The 24,352-nt window shown below is 44.6% G+C and overlaps 1 protein-coding gene across 1 annotated transcript in view; it reads right to left on the reverse strand.

Moving 5' to 3' along the window:
• Positions 1–843: 843 nt before the first annotated feature.
• Positions 844–24,352, reverse strand: part of LOC121580961 (contactin-associated protein-like 2) — a 67,801-nt gene continuing 44,292 nt past the window's right edge. Inside the window, exons 18-25 of the mRNA XM_045224809.1 lie at positions 18,507–18,725; positions 17,957–18,193; positions 17,539–17,769; positions 10,259–10,392; positions 7,835–7,928; positions 3,727–3,957; positions 1,833–1,907; positions 844–1,567 (exon numbers count right to left, since the gene is read on the reverse strand). Of these exons, the coding sequence (XP_045080744.1) occupies positions 1,368–1,567; positions 1,833–1,907; positions 3,727–3,957; positions 7,835–7,928; positions 10,259–10,392; positions 17,539–17,769; positions 17,957–18,193; positions 18,507–18,725 (1,421 nt within the window). The 3' untranslated portion in view covers positions 844–1,367. The remainder of the gene's footprint in view (positions 1,568–1,832; positions 1,908–3,726; positions 3,958–7,834; positions 7,929–10,258; positions 10,393–17,538; positions 17,770–17,956; positions 18,194–18,506; positions 18,726–24,352) is intronic.

Genomic DNA, 24,352 nt, shown 5'->3' on the forward strand with positions numbered 1-24,352 from the left:
GAAGATCTGCAAAGAGGAGTGGGACAAAATCCCTCCTGAGATGTGAGCAAACCTGGTGGCCAACTACAAGAAACGTCTGACCTCTGTGATTGCCAACAAGGTTTTTGCCACCAAGTACTAAGTCATGTTTTGCAGAGGGTTCAAATACCTATTTCCCTCATTAAAATGCAAATCAATTTATAACATTTTTGACATGCGTTTTTCTGGATTTTTGTTGTTGTTATTCTGTCTCTCACTGTTCAATTAAACCTACCATTAAAATTATAGACTGATCATGTCTTTGTCAGTGGGCAAACATACAAAATCAGCAGGAGATCAAATACTTTTTTCCCTCACTGTAGCCACCATCATAAATATGTCCCTATTGGTCATACAGTATTTATTTTGTTCAATATTCAGGGTACAGTCAGTGTGCCCAGAATGAAATAGTCCAAAACTGAAAGCAGAGTGGCTGAATCCTGAAGGCACATTGGATATTGTCATTACTATAACTAATATGATGCTTGTTCATACAATAATCCTTTTCATGACAATATCATATCAATTCCCTCTCAAAAGTCACAATGTCGCCAAATGTGAACCTGTCATATCATGCCAGAAACCAATCTTTTCAAGAAGAGCCATCATCATATGTAACAAGACCGGGGAAACTTGGCACAAAATAAATAATAATCTGCAAGATAAAAGACACATTTGTGAGGAAATACCAGTGCTACTGTGTGGAATGGTGCAATGAAGGGTTGCCATAATCGTGTAGCATGCCATTGTATTCTACACAGAATAAGGACTGCAGTGCAATTAAACCAATACATGACAATGCAATACAATCAAATGTCAGTGACATAAACCTTAATGTGTTTTTAATCAGTGCAGGGATATTATTTTCCAAAGCATTTTGTCTCTAAGCAACTCATTTGGTACTCATTTGGCAGCAATGGAAATAGAAGTGTACAGTATGTGCTTGACACATTAAATGCAGGCATCAACATCTCTACAATCAAAGCTAAAAACATTAAGACATTTAATCAACTGTAATGCAAAAAATAAATTAAAAAAGTAATATCGTTTTTTTTTTCATTCTCAGTCCAGGTGATGCAGTAGTTGTAATAATGGCTCCATGAGAATGACTGATATCATGTTGACAAAACTCCTCCAACTCCTCACTCAATGTAAATACATTATAGACAAGCCAGCCAATGCACACATCTAGTCCATGGGGATATCTTCCTATCACCCATTTACACATGATTCATCATCATCATCATCATCATCATCATCATCATCATCATCAAAGCCTTGCCCTCACACAGCGAAGTGCGAAGAGCAATGGGCACACCTCTGACCAGTACCAAAATGTGAATGTCCGATTAAATGAACCATTCCTTCTTGCTCTCATCAATGGTTTCTGTGAAGGCTGGGTCATTGACAATGATGGCTGCATCGGCACAGTCCGCAGACTCCGCCCCTTTGGCCTCATTGGTGTGGTAGGAGCCCTTGTGACGGAACATATGGCGAATAAAGAACACCAGGGTGCAGAGGATGGTGAAGATGACCACAGCAATGATACCTGCAAGTACAAAGGACATTATGAGGTACATGACACCGTGTTCTTTTGAAAATTACTGGATTTGACACTTTTCTATTTATTTTCCTTTTTTATATATTGAATACTGCATTGTTGAGGAAGAGCTTGCAAGTAAGCATTTCACTGCACTGTTTGCACCTGTTGTATTCGGCGCATGTGACAAATACAATTTGATTTGATTTGATTTGACCTTTAAAAACATCAACAACCCAGTATAGTAGGTGAGTTGATTACTGCCCCTATTCACCTCCAATAATTGCAGCGTTCCGATCAACTCCATCCCGGCTAACTCTTTCCTCGTTGAATGGGAATACAGCACCAGCTGAAAAAGTAAACAAAAACAGATCTCAACCACAAAATATCTAAACCACAAAATAATCAAACAATGCTCAAAAAATGTAAATGCTGTCACACATTTTTTACAGAGACAGAATATGTGAATTGTAAACTGGCACACTTTGGCATCTGATTATTTAAAAAAACAGGACAGGCGATAAATATAGCATGCAGTATATGCACAGTGTGTGAGTCAGGGGGGGAAGTAGGCTAGGAGTGGGCTAAGAGTCGAGAAGAGCAGTCTGCTCTTTTCATCTGGCATCTCTGTGGCACTCTAGTCCATTTGAATGGATTCTGCAGAATCTGTGTAAATCCCTCATCACATATCACCGCCCCCAGAATACACACACACACCACACACTCACACTCACACTCACACTCACACTCACACTCACACACACACACACACACACACACACACACTCACACTCACACTCACACTCACACTCACACTCACACTCACACACACACACACACACACACACACACACACACACACACACACACACACACACACACACACACACACACACACACACACACACACACTCACACTCACACTCACACTCACACTCACACTCACACTCACACACACACACACACACACTCACACTCACACTCACACTCACACTCACACTCACACTCACACTCACACTCACACACACACACACACACACACACACACACACACACACACACTCACACTCACACACACACACACACACACACACACACACACACACACACACACACACACACACACACACACACACACACACACACACACACACACACACACACACACACACACACACACACACACACACACAGTGGAGCAGGGATCACAGATGCCTCTCACAGGGAGCTTACAAAGGCTGATCTGTTGCCTTTGGAGCACTATGCAAGGCTCAGATCAAATGATAAAAAGATTATTCTCATGTTTTTCATCCAAAGCTCTCTTAGTAAAAGTCAGAATATTTACATTTACATTTTAGTCATTTAGCAGACGCTCTTATCCAGAGCGACTTACAGTTAGTGAGTGCATACATATTTGTTTTCATACAATATCAGTAGTGTAACAATCTATAAGTGAAAATATCAACCTACTACTCCCATTAGGCCTAGCTGTGGGACAACTGAAATGGTTTATATTAATCCTTACTAAAGCAGTACCACTAAAACAATTTATCTGACCTATTGAAACCTTATATGCCTCCATAGGTTAAACATACAACATAGTCACTTAGAGTCCCTGAGGGATAACATTTCATACCCTTGTACAGAGCAGACCATTTCCAGAGTAGGCATGAGATAGATCTTGTGTTTCCAGTAATGGAGAGATTAAGAGAAGAGAGGGTGAGTGGGTGGGCAGCAATATATCTCATGTATCTGGAAAGCTCATTCCTTTGTGTCCAGAGAACACACCCAGGATCAATACACTGACCCAGTGATAACCATCCTGTAGACCTATCCACAGGAGCTAAACAGCACAGCACATGGGTTTAAATGGTTCAATAGCTGGAGAAGAAAAATACCACTATTAAATATCATGGCTTGAAGTTTTAATTAAATGTCAAATCTCTTTGGAGGACTGAGTGGACCGCTGGTGCTGCTAGTTGACCACTGACAATCTATCTACTGTAAAGGACTACTTTAAAAACGCAGTATTGATGGTATCAAGACGTAAATAAAAAAACACAATAATTCAATAGAATAGAATAGAATAAAATCCCATGATATGAATAAATAGTTCCATTGGTTGGACAATCAAAGGGGATAGATTGAGACACAGTGATTTACTGTACCTGAGTCCATGTGCCAGGGGTCGTTGGCAGCAGCCATGGGTGAGATGGTGAGAGGAGACGCCCCACAGTTGGACTCCACTAGAATGCCCTCGGTGGTCACCGGGGCGACGATGCCAGACCTCAGTGCTGCCTTCAGAGGGGCGATGTTGTTGAACTGAACTCTGGACAGACAGCCCACGAACCCTGGGGTGTTGTACTTCTCTATGAGAACCGGGTCAATCTGGCCAGTTTCTGATTAAAACAAATACAAAATAAAAAACATTACAGCACTTCTAGATTAGATAGGAGTTCTTCCTCATGGTATTCCTGTCAACCTGTCTTGTGTGAAATATACAGTTGTGCTTCATCATCTTCTGCTTGTGTAGAGCTGCTGACTGATACTGCCTGACCACTTAATACTGGTCTACAACCATGATGCACTCCTACTCAACACATTGCAATACTGTAAGCCTCCCCAGTTTGATTTATGTTCACGGGAACCTAGTCTCTGGTTGGTGATACTGTATTCCCTGTCCCTAGCTTCCCCTTACATTACAGACAGGCAACTACTGTAGAGACTTCTACTGCAGATATGTTATATTCCAAAGTATCCAATTCTATTGCAATATGTTATTCTACAAGGCAGATAAAGAAGAGTAATTTCACAGTTATATGTAAGAAGGATGTTTCATATGCCCCCAGGTTGAAAAGACAAACACATCCTGTTTGGAACATTAGGCCATGCATGATCTTTACTTTTCAGAAAACACATCGCAACATCTACAGAAAAAGAATTCACCATCTTAGGCCAGTCAGAGAGCTACAGTGACAATGTTTGTTAAAAACAACATAGGCCTTTTTTATTTGTATTTAACCTTTATTTAAGTAGGCAAGTCAGTTAAGAACAAATTCTTATTTACAATGACGGCCTACCCCGGCCAAACCGCCTACTTTGCATGAAAAGGAAATGACGAAAAATATAAATAATCTGAAACAAAGAGTTGCAACAAGGTCAAGGTTTACGATAAGTGTCCCCAATACCTACATATTTACAGTGTAGTTACAGGTAGGTTGTTGAAAACACTATGCCACCTCAAATACAGAAGAGTATTACCTGGTTTCCCTGTTGTCCTCCCTGAATGTAGTAGCGCTAACTCTGAGTCTGCCCCCACGGTGCAGCCCCTCTATCCAGAGCACAAGTCCTTGCCTTCTACAGTGCTACCACTGCCCGCTGTATGCCTGTCTATGAGAGTTGCTTGTCTGTCTGCCTGTATGTCTGTCTGTCTGTATGTCACCAGATACATTTGACTCTGTATCTGCCTTCCTGCCTGCTAGTAGTCTGTTTATCTTCCTGCCAATACGTCTATCTCTCTGTCTATCTGTCTTCCTGTGTGTATACCTGTCTGTCTGTCAGCCTATCTGTAAATCTGCCAGGGTGTCTATGTGCCTGCAGCCTTGGTTAGTCAGCGAGCTCTGAATGTGAATGCACACTAAGTGATTCAGCCCAGCTCCTTTCCCTTCCTTCTCTTCTCTTCCTTACAGCCAGACCAGGCAGGGAAACCATGGAGATCCAAGATGATGTCATGGATCAGTGAGCTAATACATTCACAGACGGAGGCGGCTCTGAGAAAACCTGGATGTGAGTAAAGGATTACAGGATGGGGATTGTGCTCCCTCCCTCCCTGAGGATGATGTCAGAGATTGTTGTTAATTTATTAATCGAGTGCATCAGCAAAGCACTCTGGGAAGTTGTAAGGTTTTACCAGCCAGACACAATGGGGCATTCTACTGTTCTCAGAACAGGACCAGTGTACTGGTGTCTGACTCCTGCTATCACGGTGCTGCTCCCTCCCTTAGCGGAAATCAAACACACCATGCCATGCGCACATCACTTGATTCTGTTTTCTATTCTACCCCTCCTCTATACTGACATGTTGTGTGCTGCAGTGGTATGGTTCCTGATGGCCCTATGATCCAGACTTTTTTACATTGCGTTTATCTGAATTGTGTAGGTGTACTATATCAGTCAGCAGTGGCGATTTTAGCATGTACATCTAGCAGGGGCAAACTCTTTTATTTTTATTTTTTATGCATGCCATCAAAGCCACTACACAACACAACACTACACTAAACAATACATTAATTGCACTATATAACGGTGCCAAATGGTGCCCGCAAACTGTTAGGGCATACATAAAGCTGTCCCAACAGCAGAGCTTTCTTTTCAGCACCATGGAGTGAATCATTACCACTGCTACACCTGGCTATCAGGAGAGCCTTGTCTGGCAGCGAAACAGTTAATTTACTGCCTTTTAAAAAAACATAGCTGATATGGCTGACTTGCTTAAACAAATGTTGTTTCTACTGACAATTGAGATGTACAAACTACGGAATAAGGGGATGACGAGCGGATAAAAGGCAATCCGTAATTTTGATTAAGACATTAATGAGCGAGCTGAGATGGACGTAGTCAATATAACTATTTGTTCAGCACTTTTGAAATGTACAACGACAGAATTCAGAACATGGGCCGTTCTTACAGTATTCTCCCTGTACACCAAGTTGGAACTGTAGGATAAATAAAGGGGGCATATAAGCAGACAATGAAAGCTCTTACAATATTCAATTATTAAATTTCTCTAAAACAGGCTATAGGCTACATGTGCACCACCAAGTCAGAACAGTTGGCTAAGTTATGAGGGGGAAAGGGACCAAATTATTAGGGTGAGGCACATGGGTTACTAACAGCTTACTACACAACATAAACTTAGTATTACTTTCTTAGCTACATATCTCCCTGTCATATTACATCATTTATGCAGCAGCATACAATACATTTTTGGCCTCCCCGTTGTTGTGCTGTGCTCACTTGAACAGGAAGGTGGCGCGGCGGTCCTTCTTGTGGGCAAATTGTGTCATGAAACTTTGTCATCAAAGTCTGGCATTCTCTGGATTTATGGTGCTTTCACGACAACTGGGAACTCGTAAAAAAACAAGGTTGAATCATGACGTCAGTGATCTTTAGGTCAGAGCTCTAGAAAGAGGCCTGAATTCCCGACTTGGAATTCTGAGTTGGATGACCGTTCAAAACGTATTTTCCCAGTTGGAGCTCCCAGTTGTCTTGAACGCGGCAGAAGTTATGCTGGGTTGACAGCATGGCCAATGTATTCAACCTTTTCTGGCCCATGGTGTTGCGTGAGAATGTTTATCCTTTTAAGCTTGGAAAAGTACCTTTAAACCCAGACTTGGACCACACACCCTCTCCACCGAATAGCAGGCAAGGGAAGAAAAATAGTGATTGCTTTGCAAGGCTTGCAGTTAGCAACTGATTCGTTCCAAACCACTCATTGTTGAATTTGCGATTTCCAACTTGTTGTGTAATGTTTATGTCCAATGGCCGATGAGCACCGATACGTTTTATCTATAATTTATCTTCATATGACAAGGATTGAAAAGGATTTGCCGGTAGATTGTTGACGTAATTCATGATGATGACTGCTTCTCTAGCTTGCTAGCTAAGATTTTGAAAGTATGATGTTGACATGATCAGTCCAATCAAAGCTACGGTAGATATAACATGATTTGACGTCATTTTATCTGTGGCCAATGACCTTGAGCCTTCTTACATGGGCACTTCTAATGTAAATCTGATATGTGACACTTATTAATGCCAAAATAACATGCCTCCCCTGCCCTGAATGACGGGTCGCCACTGTCAGTCAGACAAAGACAAAGGAAAGGCCTGGACAAGGCCTATTGTAACATTGCTCAATTTGGGCACTAAAATGGATGTACATGTCTTTATATCAAGAAAGCACGATTTTTCTGTCAAGGCAACATCACCATTACCAGCTATATTGATGCCCTCTTTCCATATATTAATACACCTAGACTAAACCAGTACTAAACAAGAATCACTCAGCCATGGATTGGCAACAATAATTCTGGTTTTGTGTTTTATCAGAAACACACAGAACCAAAGTCCTAAAATCACTTAGGGCCAAATTCAAAGAGATCAATGCAAGTAACTCTGACTTCCGTGTAAATAATACATTGATTCCATGCATGATAGACAGCATTCCTTATATTTACACTCCAGTAGTAATACATGGATTATATCTGCACTTACCAAATACTTTCCCCAGGAATATAGTTTTGACCAGGTTGAACTGGGTGTCAGAGCCATCAGGTAGAGTGTAGCTGACTGGGGGGTAATGGTCCAACTGGAAAATAACATAATGATATGGTCATGAATCATGATATATTGCAGTCAGTTATAAACCCAACAGCCAGCATTTTTATTATTGTTAATTACTACTCCCTAGTGGTGAATTTAAAACAGCATATTCCTGGAAATCCTAGCTGATGCTAGCAGCTTATCGTGCATTAGCGAAATCAGATAAACAAACAGAAAAAAAAGTGCTAAAAAGCATAATGCACTATAAACCATTTGCACAGGAAAGGTGGGTCAGGTGTGTTGCAAAGAGCCTAATGCAGTCTGAGAGGACACAGAACAAATATGTCTTCTGTTGGATTTAATGGCATCAGCAAATCCCTCTCACTGAGAATGGTGTCCTCCCTTCCTGATAGCAGAGCACTAGAGTTCTACCTTTGAACTGCTTTATGAAAAGTGCTATATCTATAGTCTATGTACCTATCAAACAGCCTAATTTAGTCTGAGAGGACTGTTGGATTGAATGACATCATCAAATCTCTCACTGAGAGTGGTGCCCTCCCTGGGACTCAAGCGGAGCATTAGAGTCCTACCTTTCAACTGCTTGATGAAAATGATAAAGCTACATCATTGTTATGATTTTTACCTGCAGCCTAATGTAGTCTGAGAGGGAAAAGAAAATCCATATTTTGTTGAATTTCATGACTCCCACTGTGTGATAGATCCCCCTAGGATCATACTGGAACTGCAGCTGAAAAGTTTATTTATTTTATTTATTTCACCTTTATTTAACCAGGTAAGCCAGTTGAGAACAGGTTCTCATTTACAACTGCGACCTGGCCAAGATAAAGCATAGTAGTGCAATAAAACAACAACACAGAGTTACATATGGGGTAAAAAACATAAAGTCAGAAATACAACAGAAAATATATATACAGTGTGTGCAAATGTAGCAAGTTATGGAGGTAAGGCAATAAATAGGCTATAGTGCAGAATAATTACAATAGTATTAACACTGGAATGCTAGATGTGCAAGAGATTATGTGCAAATAGAGATACTGGGGTGCAAATGAGCAAAATAAATAACAATATAGGGATGAGGTAGTTGGGTGGGCTAATTTCAGATGGGCTGTGTACAGGTGCAGTGATCGGTAAGGTGCTCTGACAACTGATGCTTAAAGTTATTGAGGGAGATAAGAGTCTTCAGCTTCAGAGATTTTTGCAATTCGTTCCAGTCATTGGCAGCAGAGAACTGGAAGGAATGGCGGCCAAAGGAGGTGTTGGCTTTGGGAATGACCAGTGAGATATACCTGCTGGAGCGCAGACTACGGGTGGGTGCTGCTATGGTGACCAATGAGCTAAGATAAGGCGGGGATTTGCCTAGCAGTGATTTATAGATGGCCTGGAGCCAGTGGGTTTGACGACGAACATGTAGTGAGGACCAGCCAACAAGAGCGTACAGGTCACAGTGGTGGGTAGTGTATGGGGCTTTTGGAGACAAAACGGATGGCACTGTGATAGACTACATCCAATTTGCTGAGTAGAGTGTTGGAGGCTATTTTGTAAAATGACATCGCCAAGTCAAGGATCGGTAGGATAGTCAGTTTTACGAGGGCATGTTTGGCAGCATGAGTGAAGGAGGCTTTGTTGCGAAATAGGAAGCCGATTCTAGATTTAACTTTGGATTGGAGATTCTTTATGTGAGTCTGGAAGTTGAGTTTACAGTCTAACCAGACACCTAGGTATTTGTAGTTGTCCACATACTCTAGGTCAGACCCGTCGGAGAGTGGTGATTCTAGTCGGGTGGGCGGGTGCCAGCAGCGTTCGATTGAAAAGCATGCATTTAGTTTTACTAGTGTTTAAGAGCAGTTGGAGGCTACTGAAGGATTGTTGTATGGCATTGAAGCTCGTTTGGAGGTTTGTTAACACAGTGTCCAATGAAGGGCCAGATGTATACAAAATGGTGTCGTCTGCGTGAGAGGTGGATCTGAGAGTCACCAGCAGCAAGAGCGACATCATTGATATACACGGAGAAAAGTGTCGGCCCAAGAATTGAACCCCTGTGGCACCCCCATAGAGACTGCCATAGGTCCAGACAACAGGCCCTCCGATTTGACACACTGAACTCTATCTGAGAAGTAGTTGGTGAACCAGGCGAGGCAGTCATTTGAGAAACCAAGGCTATTTAGTCTGCCAATAAGAATGCGGTGGTTGACAGAGTCGAAAGCCTTGGCCAGGTCGATGAAGACGGCTGCACAGTACTGTCTATTATCTCACAGGCTTTGTAACATGGTTAGAGTATCAAACTCAAGTGGCAATTGTACAGTGAGGGAAAAAGTGCTCCATAGATAGATAATGCAACGTCATCATTATTATCACCTGCAGCCGTATGTTCCTCTCCTGCCTGGAGATGTTGATGTGGTGGGGCTGCCCGTTGGCCATGTTGCGGTGGTCCAGGTCGATGGTGAACGGCTCCCTCAGGCCTCCCAGGCTGTAGCGGATCTGGAGTGTCCCTGACAGAGGGAGATGGAATGGCCAGTCAGTCCTAATGTGTCTTAATCTTATTCATATGGTTGTCCGCCCATTATCTCACAGGCTTTGTAACATGGTTAGAGTATCAAACTCAAGTGGCAATTGTACAGTGAGGGAAAAAAGTATTTGATCCCCTGCTGATTTTGTACGTTTGCCCACTGACAAAGAAATGATCAGTCTATAATTTTAATGGTAGGTTTATTTGAACAGTGAGAGACAGAATAACAACAAAGAAATCCAGAAAAATGCATGTCAAAAATGTTATAAATTGATTTGCATTTTAATGAGGGAAATAAGTATTTGACCCCCTCTCGATCAGAAAGATTTCTGGCTCCCAGGTGTCTTTTATACAGGTAACGAGCTGAGATTAGGAGCACACTCTGTCAGCTTCCTGCTTCCCCTGTTTGTCTCCTGGCCTCTAGAGGTCAGCTGTGTTCCCCTTTGCCTTAGTTTTTCCTCATGTGTCCTAATTAGCTTATCTATGTCACCTGTGCCTTGTTTCCCCTTGAGTATTTTAGCTGTGTGTTTTCCCCTTGTTTCTCACTTGGTTATTGCGTCCTGTCTATGTGTCTCCTGCTTTGTCCCACCGTATCAGTCCTAGTAAGTTATTCAAGTTATCTTTAGTTTGTTTTTCTCCCCTCGGGAGTTGTTTTATTTTGCCTCCTGTTTTGGAACATTAAATCTACTTACCTGGAGTATTGCCTTGGGTGTTTCATTTGGGTCCTACAACATCTCCTCTGTGGCTAAGGGGTAGTACCCCCAGCTCTACACATTTGAGACCGGAGTTCTAGCCCGGCTTGTGACAGAATAACCAAGTCAATCATGGACCCAGAAACACTCAGTTCCCAGGACCTGTTGGCGGTGATCATTCGACATGAGGCTTCTTTCCAGCGCCATGAAGCCGTTTCTCAGCCGACAAGAGGAGCTGATGGCTAGACATTCTCAACTCCTGGCCGAAATGATGAGTTCCCTTCACCAGCTCTTTGAACGCCTCCTTGGTTCTCCCCCTTCCCCGGTCACCTCCCAGTGACGACAGGCCTTCTCGGTTGGCGGAGCCCCGACTACCACCTCCCCAAGCCCTTTTCTGGGGATCCAAGCTCTTGTCAGGGTTTCCTCACCCAATGCTCCCTCACCTTCGAGCTCCAACCCTCAAGTTTTCCCACAGACCGTTCCAAGATTGCCTACCTCATTACCCTTCTTTCAGACAAGGCGCTCGCCTGGGCCTCTGTGTGTGGCAGTCCCAGGAGGCCTGTTGTGACTCCCACGCTGCATTTGTAGAAGAGTTCAAGCGGGTGTTCGATCATCCTGTCAGTGGGCGGGAGGCTTCCAGCGCCTACTGTCTCTCCGTCAGGGCCCCCAAGCACGGCAGATTTTGCCATTGAGTTCCGAACCATAGCAGCAAGGAGCGGATGGAATGATGAAGCGCTGAGGGTCTGCTTTCAGGGAGGGTTATCTGAGCCCCTTCAAGATGAGTTAGCCACCCGTGAACCAGCTGAAGATCTCGAGTCCCTCATAGCCTTGGCCATCCGCCTGGACAATCGTCTAAGAGAGCGGAGAACGGCTGCCGTCAGGTGTCTCAGTCCCAAGTTCCTCTGAGCAGCTCTGTTTCTCCTGTTTGGACTCCGTCATTCAGAGCTGCCCCGGCTCCTGAACTGCCCCAGGATTCCCGGAGAGCATGCAGTTAGGCCGTTCCAGGCTTCTCTTCCAACGAAAGGGAACGTCGCATGAGGGAGCGTCGGGTGCCTCTACTGCGGGGTTGCCGGCCACTTCCGCTCCACTTGCCCCGAGCTTTCGGGAAACGCCTGTCCCCGCCCAGCTACAGGAGGGTTGTGATGGGGAAGATTAGAGCTCCTCCTACTAACGCGGTCCCTAGCTATTCCAGCCACTCTGTCCTGGGAGGGCCACCAGCATCGGGTCCAGGCTATGATCGATTCCGGTGCCGCAGGTGATTTTATGGATGTAACCTTGGCTAAGGAACTTAAGATCCCTACCCAACTACTTCCTCAACCCCAGGCAGTTACAGCCTTAGATGGCAGACCTCTGGAACCAGGAAAAGTTACTGAGGCGACTCAGTCCCTGCGACTTACCATCTCTCAACACCAGCAGGAGGAGACCTTCTATCTCATTGACTCTCCCGAGTATCCTATTATCCTGGGTCACCCTTGGCTATGCAGACATAATCCCCAGATCGACTGGCCTACTGGCACCATTCTTAGCTGGGGTCCCACTTGCCAACTCACCTGCATACTTCAGAGTTCCTCAGCCCCTGGTACCCAGTTTCAAGAGTCTGTTGACGTCTCCCGAGTCCCCAGTGTTTACCATCGGTTCAAAGCAGTGTTCAGCAAGGCCCGGGCTACTGCCTTACCGCCTCATCGCACTTATGACTGTGCCATTGATCTACTCCTGGGTGCTGCCCTCCTAGAGGTCGGATCTTTTCCTTGTCCTCCCCGAGCACGCAGCTATGGACACCTACATTAAGGAGTCCTTGGCAGCCGGCCTCATCTATGCCTCTACTTCCCCGGCTAGGGCGGGCCTCTTTTTTGTTGAAAAGAAAGACGGGGTCTGAGGCCTTGTATTGATTACCGGGGACTCAACAAGATCACGGTTCGGAATCGATACCCTCTTCCTCTCATGGCCACTGCTTTTGAGCTGCTTCAAGGGGCTTCCATTTTTACTAAGCTGGATCTCCGCAATGCTTACCATCTCGTGCGGATCCGGCCAGGAGACGAATGGAAGACGGCGTTCAACACGCCCACGGGACACTATGAATATCGGGTGATGCCGTTCGGGCTCACCAATGCCCCCGCAGTATTCCAAGCCCTGATTAATGATGTTCTCCGGGATATGCTTAATCTGTTCGTCTTCGTTACCTGGACGATATCCTCATCTTCTCGAGGTCACTGAAGGAGCATGAGGGGCATGTTAGCCGGGTTCTCCAGAGGCTCCTTGACAATCACCTCTACGTTAAGCCTGAGAAGTGTGAATTTCATGTTTCTCAGACTCAGTTTCTCGGGTTTATTGTCACTCCCGGGCACCTAGAGATGGATCCCAAGAAGGTCAAGGCGGTCCCACGATTGGCCCACACCTGCCACGGTCAAGGAGGTTCAACGGTTCATTGGCTTTTCTAACTTCTATCGGAAGTTCATCAAGAAATTTCAGCTCGGTGGTAGCCCCCTTTGACGACGCTTACCAAGGGAGGAGGGACCAAGATTCACTGGGGTCCGAAGCAGCAGGGGCCTTCGAGGATCTCAAGCGCCGCTTCACTTCTGCTCCGATTCTGGTGACCCCTGACCCAGAGAGACCTTTCGTGGTGGAGGTGGACGCTCAGAGGTGGGGGGTTGGAGCCGTCCTGTCACAGAGGGGTGCGGATGGGAGATTACACCCCTGTGCCTTCATGTCTCGCCGCCTGTCTGAGGCCGAGCGCAACTACCACGTGGGGATCTAGAGTTGCTTGCGGTTAAACTGGCCTTGAAGAGTGGCGCCATTGGCTTGAGGGGGCTCAGCACCCTTTCCAGGTTCTCACAGACCACAAGAACCTGGAATATCTCCAACAGGCTAGCGGATGAACCCTCGGCAAGCACGATGGTCCCTTTTCTTTAATCGATTCCAGTTCATCCTGACTTACCGACCTGGCACCAAGAACGTCAAGCCGGATGCTCTGTCTCGAGTCTATTCTCCCGAGGTACAAGAGAAGCCCTTGGCATCGATTATTCCGAGGTCTAGGATCGTCGCACCTCTTCAGTGGGAACTAGAAGAGAGGGTACAGAAGCTCTTGCCCATGAGCCCGATCCAGGCGGTGGTCCTGCCGGGTCGCCTGTACGTTCCTCTCTCGGTTCGGGCCCGCGTCTTGCAGTGGGGTCATGAGTCGCCCTTGACATGCCATCCTGGCAGTGCTCGCACACTGGAGTTCCTCCGACGGCGGTTTTGGTGGCCGTCCATCAAGAAGGACGTGCAGGTCTATGTTGAGGCCTGCCCTGTGTGCAACCAGGGAAAAGTCGACACGCCAGCGACCCCAGGGACTGCTCCATCCCCTCACCTGTTCCTCGAAGGCCATGGTCACACCTTTCTCTGGACTTTGTTACGGGACTTCCTCTATCCCAGGGCAACACCGTCATCCTTGTGGTGGTAGACCGTTTCTCTAAGGCTGCCCGGTTTATTCCCCTGCCCAAGCTGCCCTCGGCTAAGGAGACTGCGGAGCTCCTCGTGAACCATGTCTTCCGGATATTTGGCATTCCCCTGGACGTGGTCTCTGACCGAGGTCCCCAATTTCTCGTCCCGGTTTTGGGGGGCCTTCTGCAGGCTTATTGGGGCCACAGCCAGCCTATCGTCAGGATTCCATCCAGAGTCTAATGGCCAAACGGAACGGATTAATCAGGATCTGGAGACCACCCTGCGGTGTATGGCGGCCAGTAATCCCACGTCTTGGGCCACCTATATCATTTGGGCTGAATATGCCCACAACACCCTCCAGTCCTCAGCCACCGGATTGTCCCCCTTCGAATGCCAGTTCAGTTACAACCCTCCTTTGTTTCCAGAGGAAGAGGCGCAAGTTGGTGTTCCCTCGGCCCAGCGCTTTGTCCAACGCTGTAGGCGGACCTGGAAGAAGGCCAGGTGTACCTCCTTCGGACCTCCCAGAGATACCAAAGTCAGGCTAATCGCCACTCCGACGGCTCCTAGTTTCGAGCTGGTCAGAGAGTTTGGTTGGCCACTAAGAACTTGCCCCTCCGGGTCGAATCCAAGAAGCTTTCCCAGAGATACATCGGCCCTTTCCGCATTTCTAGAAAGGTTAACCCTGTGTCGTATCGTTTAGTTCTGCCTCGCTCCCCTTAGAGTTAACCCCACTTTCCATGTTTCACTCCCTTAAACCTGTCTTGTCTTCTCCTTTTGCCCCCCCACACAGACCCCCGCCACCTCCCAGGATCATAGACGGCCAGCCAGCCTACACAGTCCGCCGGATACTGGACTCCCGGAGGGTCCAGAACTCTCTGCAGTATCTGGTGGACTGGGAGGGCTACGGGCCAGAGGAGCGCTCCTGGGTTCCGGCCAGGGACATCCTGGACCCAGGGTTGATCCGAGATTTTCGCACCCTGGGGCCAGGGTGTTCTGGAAGGAACGTCAGGAGTCGTTCCTAGAGGAGGGGGTCCTGTCAGCTTCCTGCTTCCCCTGTTTGTCTCCTGGCCTCTAGAGGTCAGCTGTGTTCCCCTTTGCCTTAGTTTTTCCTCATGTGTCCTAATTAGCTTATCTATGTCACCTGTGCCTTGTTTCCCCCTTGAGTATTTTAGCTGTGTGTTTTCCCCTTGTTTCTCACTTGGTTGTTAGTGGCCCTGTCTATGTGTCTCCTGCTTTGTCCCACCGTATCAGTCCTAGTAAGTTATTCTGAGTTATCTTTAGTTTGTTTTTCTCCCCTCGGGGAGTTGTTTTGTTTTGCCTCCTGTTTTGGAACATTAAATCTACTTACCTGGAGTATTGCCTTGGGTGTTTCATTTGGGTCCTACAACATCTCCTCTGTGGCTAAGGGGTAGTACCCCCAGCTCTACACATTTGAGACCGGAGTTCTAGCCCGGCTTGTGACACACTCTTAAAGGGAGTGCTCCTAATCTCAGCTGGTTACCTGTATAAAAGACACCTGTCCACAGAAGCAATCAATCAATCAGATTCCAAACTCTCCACCATGGCCAAGACCAAAGAGCTCTCCAAGGATGTCAGGGACAAGATTGTAGACCTACACAAGGCTGGAATGGGCTACAAGACCATCACCAAGCAGCTTGGTGAGAAGGTGACAACAGTTGGTGCGATTATTCGTAAATGGAAGAAACACAAAAGAACTGTCAATCTCCCTCGGCCTGGGGCTCCATGCAAGATCCCACCTCGTGGAGTTTCAATGATCAGGAATCAACCCAGAACTACACGGGAGGATCTTGTCAATGATCTCAAGGCAGCTGGGACCATAGTCACCAAGAAAACAATTGGTAACACACTACGCTGTGAAGGACTGAAATCCTGCAGCGCCCGCAAGGTCCCCCTGCTCAAGAAAGCACATATACAGGCCCGTCTGAAGTTTGCCAATGAACATCTGAATGATTCAGAGGAGAACTGGGTGAAAGTGTTGTGGTCAGATGAGACAAAAATCGAGCTCTTTGGCATCAACTCAACTCGCCGTGTTTGGAGGAGGAGGAATGCTGCCTATGACCCCAAGAACACCATCCCCACCGTCAAACATGGAGGTGGAAACATTATGCTTTAGGGGTGTTTTTCTGCTAAGGGGACAGGACAACTTCACCGCATCAAAGGGACGATGGACGGGGCCATGTACCGTCAAATCTTGGGTGAGAACCTCCTTCCCTCAGCCAGGGCATTGAAAATGGGTCGTGGATGGGTATTCCAGAATGACATTGACCCAAAACACACGGCCAAGGCAACAAAGGAGTGGCTCAAGAAGAAGCATATTAAGGTCCTGGAGTGGCCTAGCCAGTCTCCAGACCTTAATCTCATAGAAAATCTGTGGAGGGAGCTGAAGGTTCGAGTTGCCAAACGTCAGGCTCAAAACCTTAATGACTTGGAGAAGATCTGCAAAGAGGAGTGGGACAAAATCCCTCCTGAGATGTGTGCAAACCTGGTGGCCAACTACAAGAAATGTCTGACCTCTGTGATAGGCAACAAGGGTTTTGCCACCAAGTACTAAGTCATGTTTTTCAGAGGGGTCAAATACCTATTTCCCTCATTAAAATGCAAATCAATTTATAACATTTTTGACATGCGTTTTTCTGGATTTTTTAGACTGATCATGTCTTTGTCAGTGGGCAAACGTACAAAATCAGCAGGGGATCAAATACTTTTTTCCTTCACTGTATTTTAAATTAAGCTTTACATTGCAAAAATACTAAATTGACCATCACTCTCTCTTTCTGCTGTTTCAGTTATTCATGCATCTGTCTCGGACCATGCCCAACCTGTGTGTTGCACCATTTAATTAGCTATTGAGCTAATGTACAGTACATTCCGCGGTTCTTTGCTGACTAAACCATTAACTTCATCGTCCAAGCGTTTCAAGCCCTTTAAACGGATGGCCAGGGTTGCTCTCACATTCTCTCAAGCATTTTAAACCCTTTGAGCATTTTCCCTCTTACCATTGTGTCTGAGCACCACAGCCAGGTAGTCCTGGGTCCTGGAGCTGATGTACACCAGGATGCTGGGGGCGTTGGAGGTGCTGAAGCTGAACCCCAGCTCCTCCTGGGTCAGGTTGCCCTCTGTGGGCAGTAGGGGAGACAGGCTCTTCACATCCCTGATGGCTGGAAGGCCCCCCTTGGGAAGGAAGTCGTAACGAACTAGTGTTCCGCTCTCGAAGTAGCCGCCCACGTCTGATACACACAGGAGACACAAGGCAGAAATACAAAACATCAGCAGACGTTTAAGAAACTGACAAGCGAATCGATATTAGCCACTCTAAAGCACAGGGTAAAGTTAAAGTTGTAACAGTGTGAAGTTGAAATAAAACGGACACATTTAGAGTTACCATTCTCTCACATGACTGTCACTGTATTTTACCTTCAGTGCAGAAGGGCCCGTCATACGCAGTCAAGGTGCAGTCGCATGAGTAACCGTTGTATTTTTCCATGCACTGGCCACCGTTTCTGCAGTGCTGCCCATAGCTGGTGCAGTGGCCGGAGCAGCCAGGCTTCACCCCCGGGGTGACCTTTGCCCTCTCCTCCAGGTCAAGGGTCACACCATTCATCTTCAAGGAACGGATACATCCTAGGAAGCCTCTCTGGCCACCCGATGCACCTGAAGGATAACGTTTAAAACAAAAAGTCTTATTAGACATTTTGGTTTACAACAACTGCTTTGTTGTTATAAACCAAAGTACACTTCTGATAAAAAAAACTGGTCAACTCAAGTTTTTTTTACTTGTTAGTTGTTGACTTGATATCCTAATGCTTTTGACATTGTTGCTGTGTGTAATGTGTAAACTGTGTGGGCCTATATAAGTCAGGTCCAAACACCACGAGCTGAGCACCAGTTGTCTTACAAACATAGACATATAAACCTGATCATCATTACCCTATGTGGTGGGAGGCAGGTAGGAAGGATGTCTTACCCACATAGAGTTGGCTGTAAAGCTCCAGGCGAGTGTGACCCTGTGGGGGCGCAGGGCGAACCTCCTTGTACTGCCCATCCAGCTGCAGCACAGCCTCCTTCACGTTGCGCTCAGCCACCACCCTGTGCCACTGGTCATCATTTAGAGGAGTGGATGACCTCACACTCAGCTCCACCAGACCGTTGCCCACATCAAAGGAAAAGGACACCACCGTGGCAGCTGGGCAGGAGAGGAAAGAGGGCAAGGCATCAGATAAGGTTTTGGGTGAGGCTGCCAAACAGGCTTTGGATCTTCAGAAGTGGAGAGGTCTTGTCTCTGCCTTATGAACCAGTGGGGATAAGTACGCTTTCGGTGAGAAACAGCTGAATTAGGAGGTGTAAATCTGTCAAGGAGGTAGTTTTTGAAACAAAAATTAGGCTGGGGCTATACGTACAGGAGATTTGAGAGACCTTCGTCTGTTTAGGAGTGGTTGAAAAGCTAACAAGCATTTTTAGGGAAACTGAACGTCCACTTCAAGGTTATTATAGTTTTGTGTTTTTATATTCGTTTTTATTTATAATATAATAATAATATAATAATATGCCATTTAGCTGACGCTTTTATCCAAAGCGACTTACAGTCATGTGTGCATTCATTTTTACGTATGGGTGGTCCCGGGGATCGAACCCACTACCCTGGCGTTACAAGCACCATGCTCTACCAATTGAGCTACAGAGGACCACGATTTTTAATTTGAAATTCAATTTAGTTTCAGTTAGTTTTCAGATCTACTTTACTAGTTTTTATTTAGTTTAAGGTTTTTGTTTATATCACCAATATGGAAAAGAAAAACATTTCAATATATTTAACATCACGTAAAATATATTACAAATACATATAGATACATTTGCATGTAATGCCTGACAATATTCCAGAAATGCATGGCTATGACATCTAGTCCACACAAAGTGGTTCCTAATTCGGCTTCTTTAATGACTATGTATTGATCAATGAATATCATTTTTTGGGCCACCATGACAAAACTTTGGCAGTGACATAATTTAAAATTGTGATGGTGAGTATTTTTTGTTGATTTCACCTAATTTTAGCATTCTTCATTAAAAAAAAACCTGTTTTCCCATATCAAGAGGTTTAAAAAAAAAAAACTATTCAACTTAATTAAATCATGAAAATAATTTATGCATTATTCTTTTATTTTATTATTTTATTTTATTTTAAAACAAAAACTATACATCGTACAATGCTCCACAATACAGTGGGGAAAAAATGTATTTAGTCAGCCACCAATTGTGCAAGTTCTCCCACTTAAAAAGATGAGAGAGGCCTGTAATTTTCATCATAGGTAAACGTCAACTATGACAGACAAATTGAGAAAAAATATCCAGAAAATCACATTGTAGGATTTTTAATGAATTTATTTGCAAATTATGGTAGAAAATAAGTATTTGGTCACCTACAAACAAGCAAGATTTCTGGCTCCTCTGTCCTTCTTTAAGAGGCTCCTCTGTCCTCCACTCGTTACCTGTATTAATGGCACCTGTTTGAACTTGTTATCAGTATAAAAGACACCTGCCCACAACCTCAAACAGTCACACTCCAAACTCCACTATGGCCAAGACCAAAGAGCTGTCAAATGACACCAGAAACAAAATTGTAGACCTGCACCAGGCTGGGAAGACTGAATCTGCAATAGGTAAGCAGCTTGGTTTGAAGAAATCAACTGTGGGAGCAATTATTAGGAAATGGAAGACATACAAGACCACTGATAATCTCCCTCGATCTGGGGCTCCACGCAAGATCTCACCCCGTGGGGTCAAAATGATCACCAGAACGGTGAGCAAAAATCCCAGAACCACACAGGGGGGACCTAGTGAATGACCTGCAGAGAGCTGGGACCAAAGTAACAAAGCCTACCATCAGTAACACACTACGCCGCCAGGGACTCAAATCCTGCAGTGCCAGACGTGTCCCCCTGCTTAAGCCAGTACATGTCCAGGTCCGTCTGAAGTTTGCTAGAGTGCATTTGGATGATCCAGAAGAGGATTGGGGAGAATGTCATATGGTCAGATGAAACCAAAATATAACTTTTTGGTAAAACTCAACTCGTCGTGTTTGGAGGACAAAGAATGCTGAGTTGCATCCAAAGAACACCATACCTACTGTGAAGCATGGGGGTGGAAACATCATGCTTTGGGGCTGTTTTTCTGCAAAGGGACCAGGACGACTGATCCGTGTAAAGGAAAGAATGAATGGGGCCATGTATCGTGAGATTTTGAGTGAAAACCTCCTTCCATCAGCAAGGGCATTGAAGATGAAACGTGGCTGGGTCTTTCGGCATGACAATGATCCCAAACACACTGCCCGGGCAACAAAGGAGAGGCTTCGTAAGAAGCATTTCAAGGTCCTGGAGTGGCCTAGCCAGTCTCCAGATCTCAACCACATAGAAAATCTTTGGAGGGAGTTGAAAGTCCGTGTTGCCCAGCGACAGCCCCAAAACATCACTGCTCTAGAGGAGATCTGCATGGAGGAATGGGCCAAAATACCAGCAACAGTGTGTGAAAAGCTTGTGAATTTGGGCACTTTAGCAAGTGCTTATTCATATTGAAAATCAGATTTATTGAATTATCCATGTGGTCTATATAAAAATTCAATATTGGTGTATAATCTATACTTAACATATCAAAAGGATGCAAAAAGACTCCTTTCATTGAACGACCCAGTACACGTTAAGTTATACCCATTAGACGTTGGTTGCAATGCTCTCGTCAGGTTTGTTTGTCATATGCATGTGAAAGACATGGAGTCTCTACATGACCGATAATGTATCATGTTTGAAGTCATTTATTTTTGTAGTCATTTATTTAAGTGCCTATACAAAGTCTACACCTCCTTTGAATTTCTTCACATTTTATTATGTTACAAAGTGGGATTAAAATTGATTTAACTGTCATTTTTTGTCAACGATCTGCACAAAATAATATGTAATGTCAAAAGTGGAAGAAAAATTCAATTTTTTTAAGGTTAATAAAAAATAAAACACTAATATACCTTGATTAGATAAGTATTCACCCCCCTGAGTCAATACATGTTAGAAACACCTTTGTTAGCGATTACAGCTGTGAATCTTCTTGGGTAATTTCATAAGAGCTTTTGCACACCTGTATTGTCCATTATTCTTTCAACATATTTCAAGCTCTGTCAAGATGTTGGTGATCATGGCTAGACAGCAATTTTCAAGTCTTGCCATAGATTTTCAAGCAGATTTAAGTCAAAAACGTAACTTGGCCACTCAGGACCATTCACTGTCTTCTTGGTAAGCAACTCCAGTGTAGATTTGGCTTTGTTTCGTAGGTTATTGTCCTGCTGAAAGGTGAATTCCTCTCTCAGTGTCTGGTGTAAAGCAGACTGAAGCAGGTTTCCTATAGGATTTTGCCTGTGCTTAGCTCCATCACATTTATTTTCATCCTTAAAAACTCCCCAGTCTTTGCCAATGTCAAGCATACCCATACCATGATGCAGCCACCACCATGCTTGAAAATAAGGAGGCAGTAACTCTGATGTGTTTTGTTGGATTTGCCCCAAACATAACGCTTTGCATTTAGGCCAAAAAGTGTATGCTTTGCAATGTTTTTTTGATGTTGCAGTTTTACTTTAGTGCCTTGCTGCATACATACAGTGGGGAAAAAAAGTATTTAGTCAGCCACCAATTGTGCAAGTTCTCCCACTTAAAAAGATGAGAGAGGCCTGTAATTTTCATCATAGGTACACGTCAACTATGACAGACAAAATTAGAAGAAAAAAAATCCAGAAAATCACATTGTAGGATTTTTTATGAATTGATTTGCAAATTATGGTGGAAAATAAGTATTTGGTCAACAACAAAAGTTTCTCAATACTTTGTTATATACCCTTTGTTGGCAATGACACAGGTCAAATGTTTTCAGTAAGTCTTCACAACGTTTTCACACACTGTTGCTGGTATTTTGGCCCATTCCTCCATGCAGATCTCCTCTAGAGCAGTGATGTTTTGGGGCTGTCGCTGGGCAACACGGACTTTCAACTCCCTCCAAAGATTTTCTATGGGGTTGAGATCTGGAGACTGGCTAGGCCACTCCAGGACCTTGAAATGCTTCTTACGAAGCCACTCCTTCGTTGCCCGGGCGGTGTGTTTGGGATCATTGTCATGCTGAAAGACCCAGCCACGTTTCATCTTCAATACCCTTGCTGATGGAAGGAGGTTTTCACTCAAAATCTCACGATACATAGCCCCATTCATTCTTTCCTTTACACTGATCAGTCGTCCTGGTCCCTTTGCAGAAAAACAGCCCCAAAGCATGATGTTTCCACCCCCATGCTTCACAGTAGGTATGATGTTCTTTGGATGCAACTCAGCATTCTTTGTCCTCCAAACACGACGAGTTGAGTTTTTACCAAAAAGTTCTATTTTGGTTTCATCTGACCATATGACATTCTCCCAATCCTCTTCTGGATCATCCAAATGCACTCTAGCAAACTTCAGACGGGCCTGGACATGTACTGGCTTAAGCAGGGGGACACGTCTGGCACTGCAGGATTTGAGTCCCTGGCGGCGTAGTGTGTTACTGATGGTAGGCTTTGTTACTTTGGTCCCAGCTCTCTGCAGGTCATTCCCTAGGTCCCCCCCGTATGGTTCTGGGATTTTTGCTCACCGTTCTTGTGATCATTTTGACCCCACGGGGTGAGATCTTGCGTGGAGCCCCAGATCGAGGGAGATTATCAGTGGTCTTGTATGTCTTCCATTTCCTAATAATTGCTCCCACAGTTGATTTCTTCAAACCAAGCTGCTTACCTATTGCAGATTCAGTCTTCCCAGCCTGGTGCAGGTCTACAATTTTGTTTCTGGTGTCCTTTGACAGCTCTTTGGTCTTGGCCATAGTGGAGTTTGGAGTGTGACTGTTTGAGGTTGTGGACAGGTGTCTTTTATACTGATAACAAGTTCAAACAGGTGCCATTAATACAGGTGACGAGTGGAGGACAGAGGAGCGTCTTAAAGAAGAAGTTACAGGTCTGTGAGAGCCAGAAATCTTGCTTGTTTGTAGGTGACCAAATACTTATTTTCCACCATAATTTGCAAATCAATTCATAAAAAATCCTACAATGTGATTTTCTGGAGAAAAAAATTCTCATTTTGTCTGTCATAGTTGACGTGTACCTATGATGAAAATTACAGGCCTCTCTCATCTTTTTAAGTGGGAGAACTTGCACAATTGGTGGCTGACTAAATACTTTTTTTTTCCCACTGTATATATATGCATGTTTTGTAATATTTTTTATTCTGTATATTTTTATTATTATTTTCACTGTCTTTTCGGTCATTATTGAGTCACTACAATGTTGTTGATCCATCCATTTCTCCCATCACAGGCATTGAACTCTGTAGCTGTTTTAAAATCACCTATGGCATGGTGACATCCCTAAGCAGTTTCCTTCCTGTCCTGCCACTCAGTTCAGAAGGATGACTGCGTCTTTGATGTGTCTGGGAGGTTTAATACATCATCCACAGCATAATTATTAACTTGACAATGGTTAAAAATATATTAAATGTCTCATTTGTTATTGTTACCCATCTACCAATCACTGCCTTTTTTTATGAGGCTTTCAAAAAGCTCCCTGGTCTTTGTTGAATCTGTGCTTGACTCAGGGACCTTACATATGTTGTATGTATGGGGGACAGAGGAAGGGGTATTCTTTTAAAAAACATGTCAACCCCTATTATTTCACACAGAGTGAGTCCATATAACTTATTATGTGATTTGATAAGCCACATTTTAATTCTGAACTAATTTAGGCTTGCAACAACTATATTT

This window comes from Coregonus clupeaformis, chromosome 14 (genome assembly GCF_020615455.1).
Source record: "Coregonus clupeaformis isolate EN_2021a chromosome 14, ASM2061545v1, whole genome shotgun sequence".
Lineage (NCBI taxonomy): Eukaryota > Metazoa > Chordata > Actinopteri > Salmoniformes > Salmonidae > Coregonus > Coregonus clupeaformis.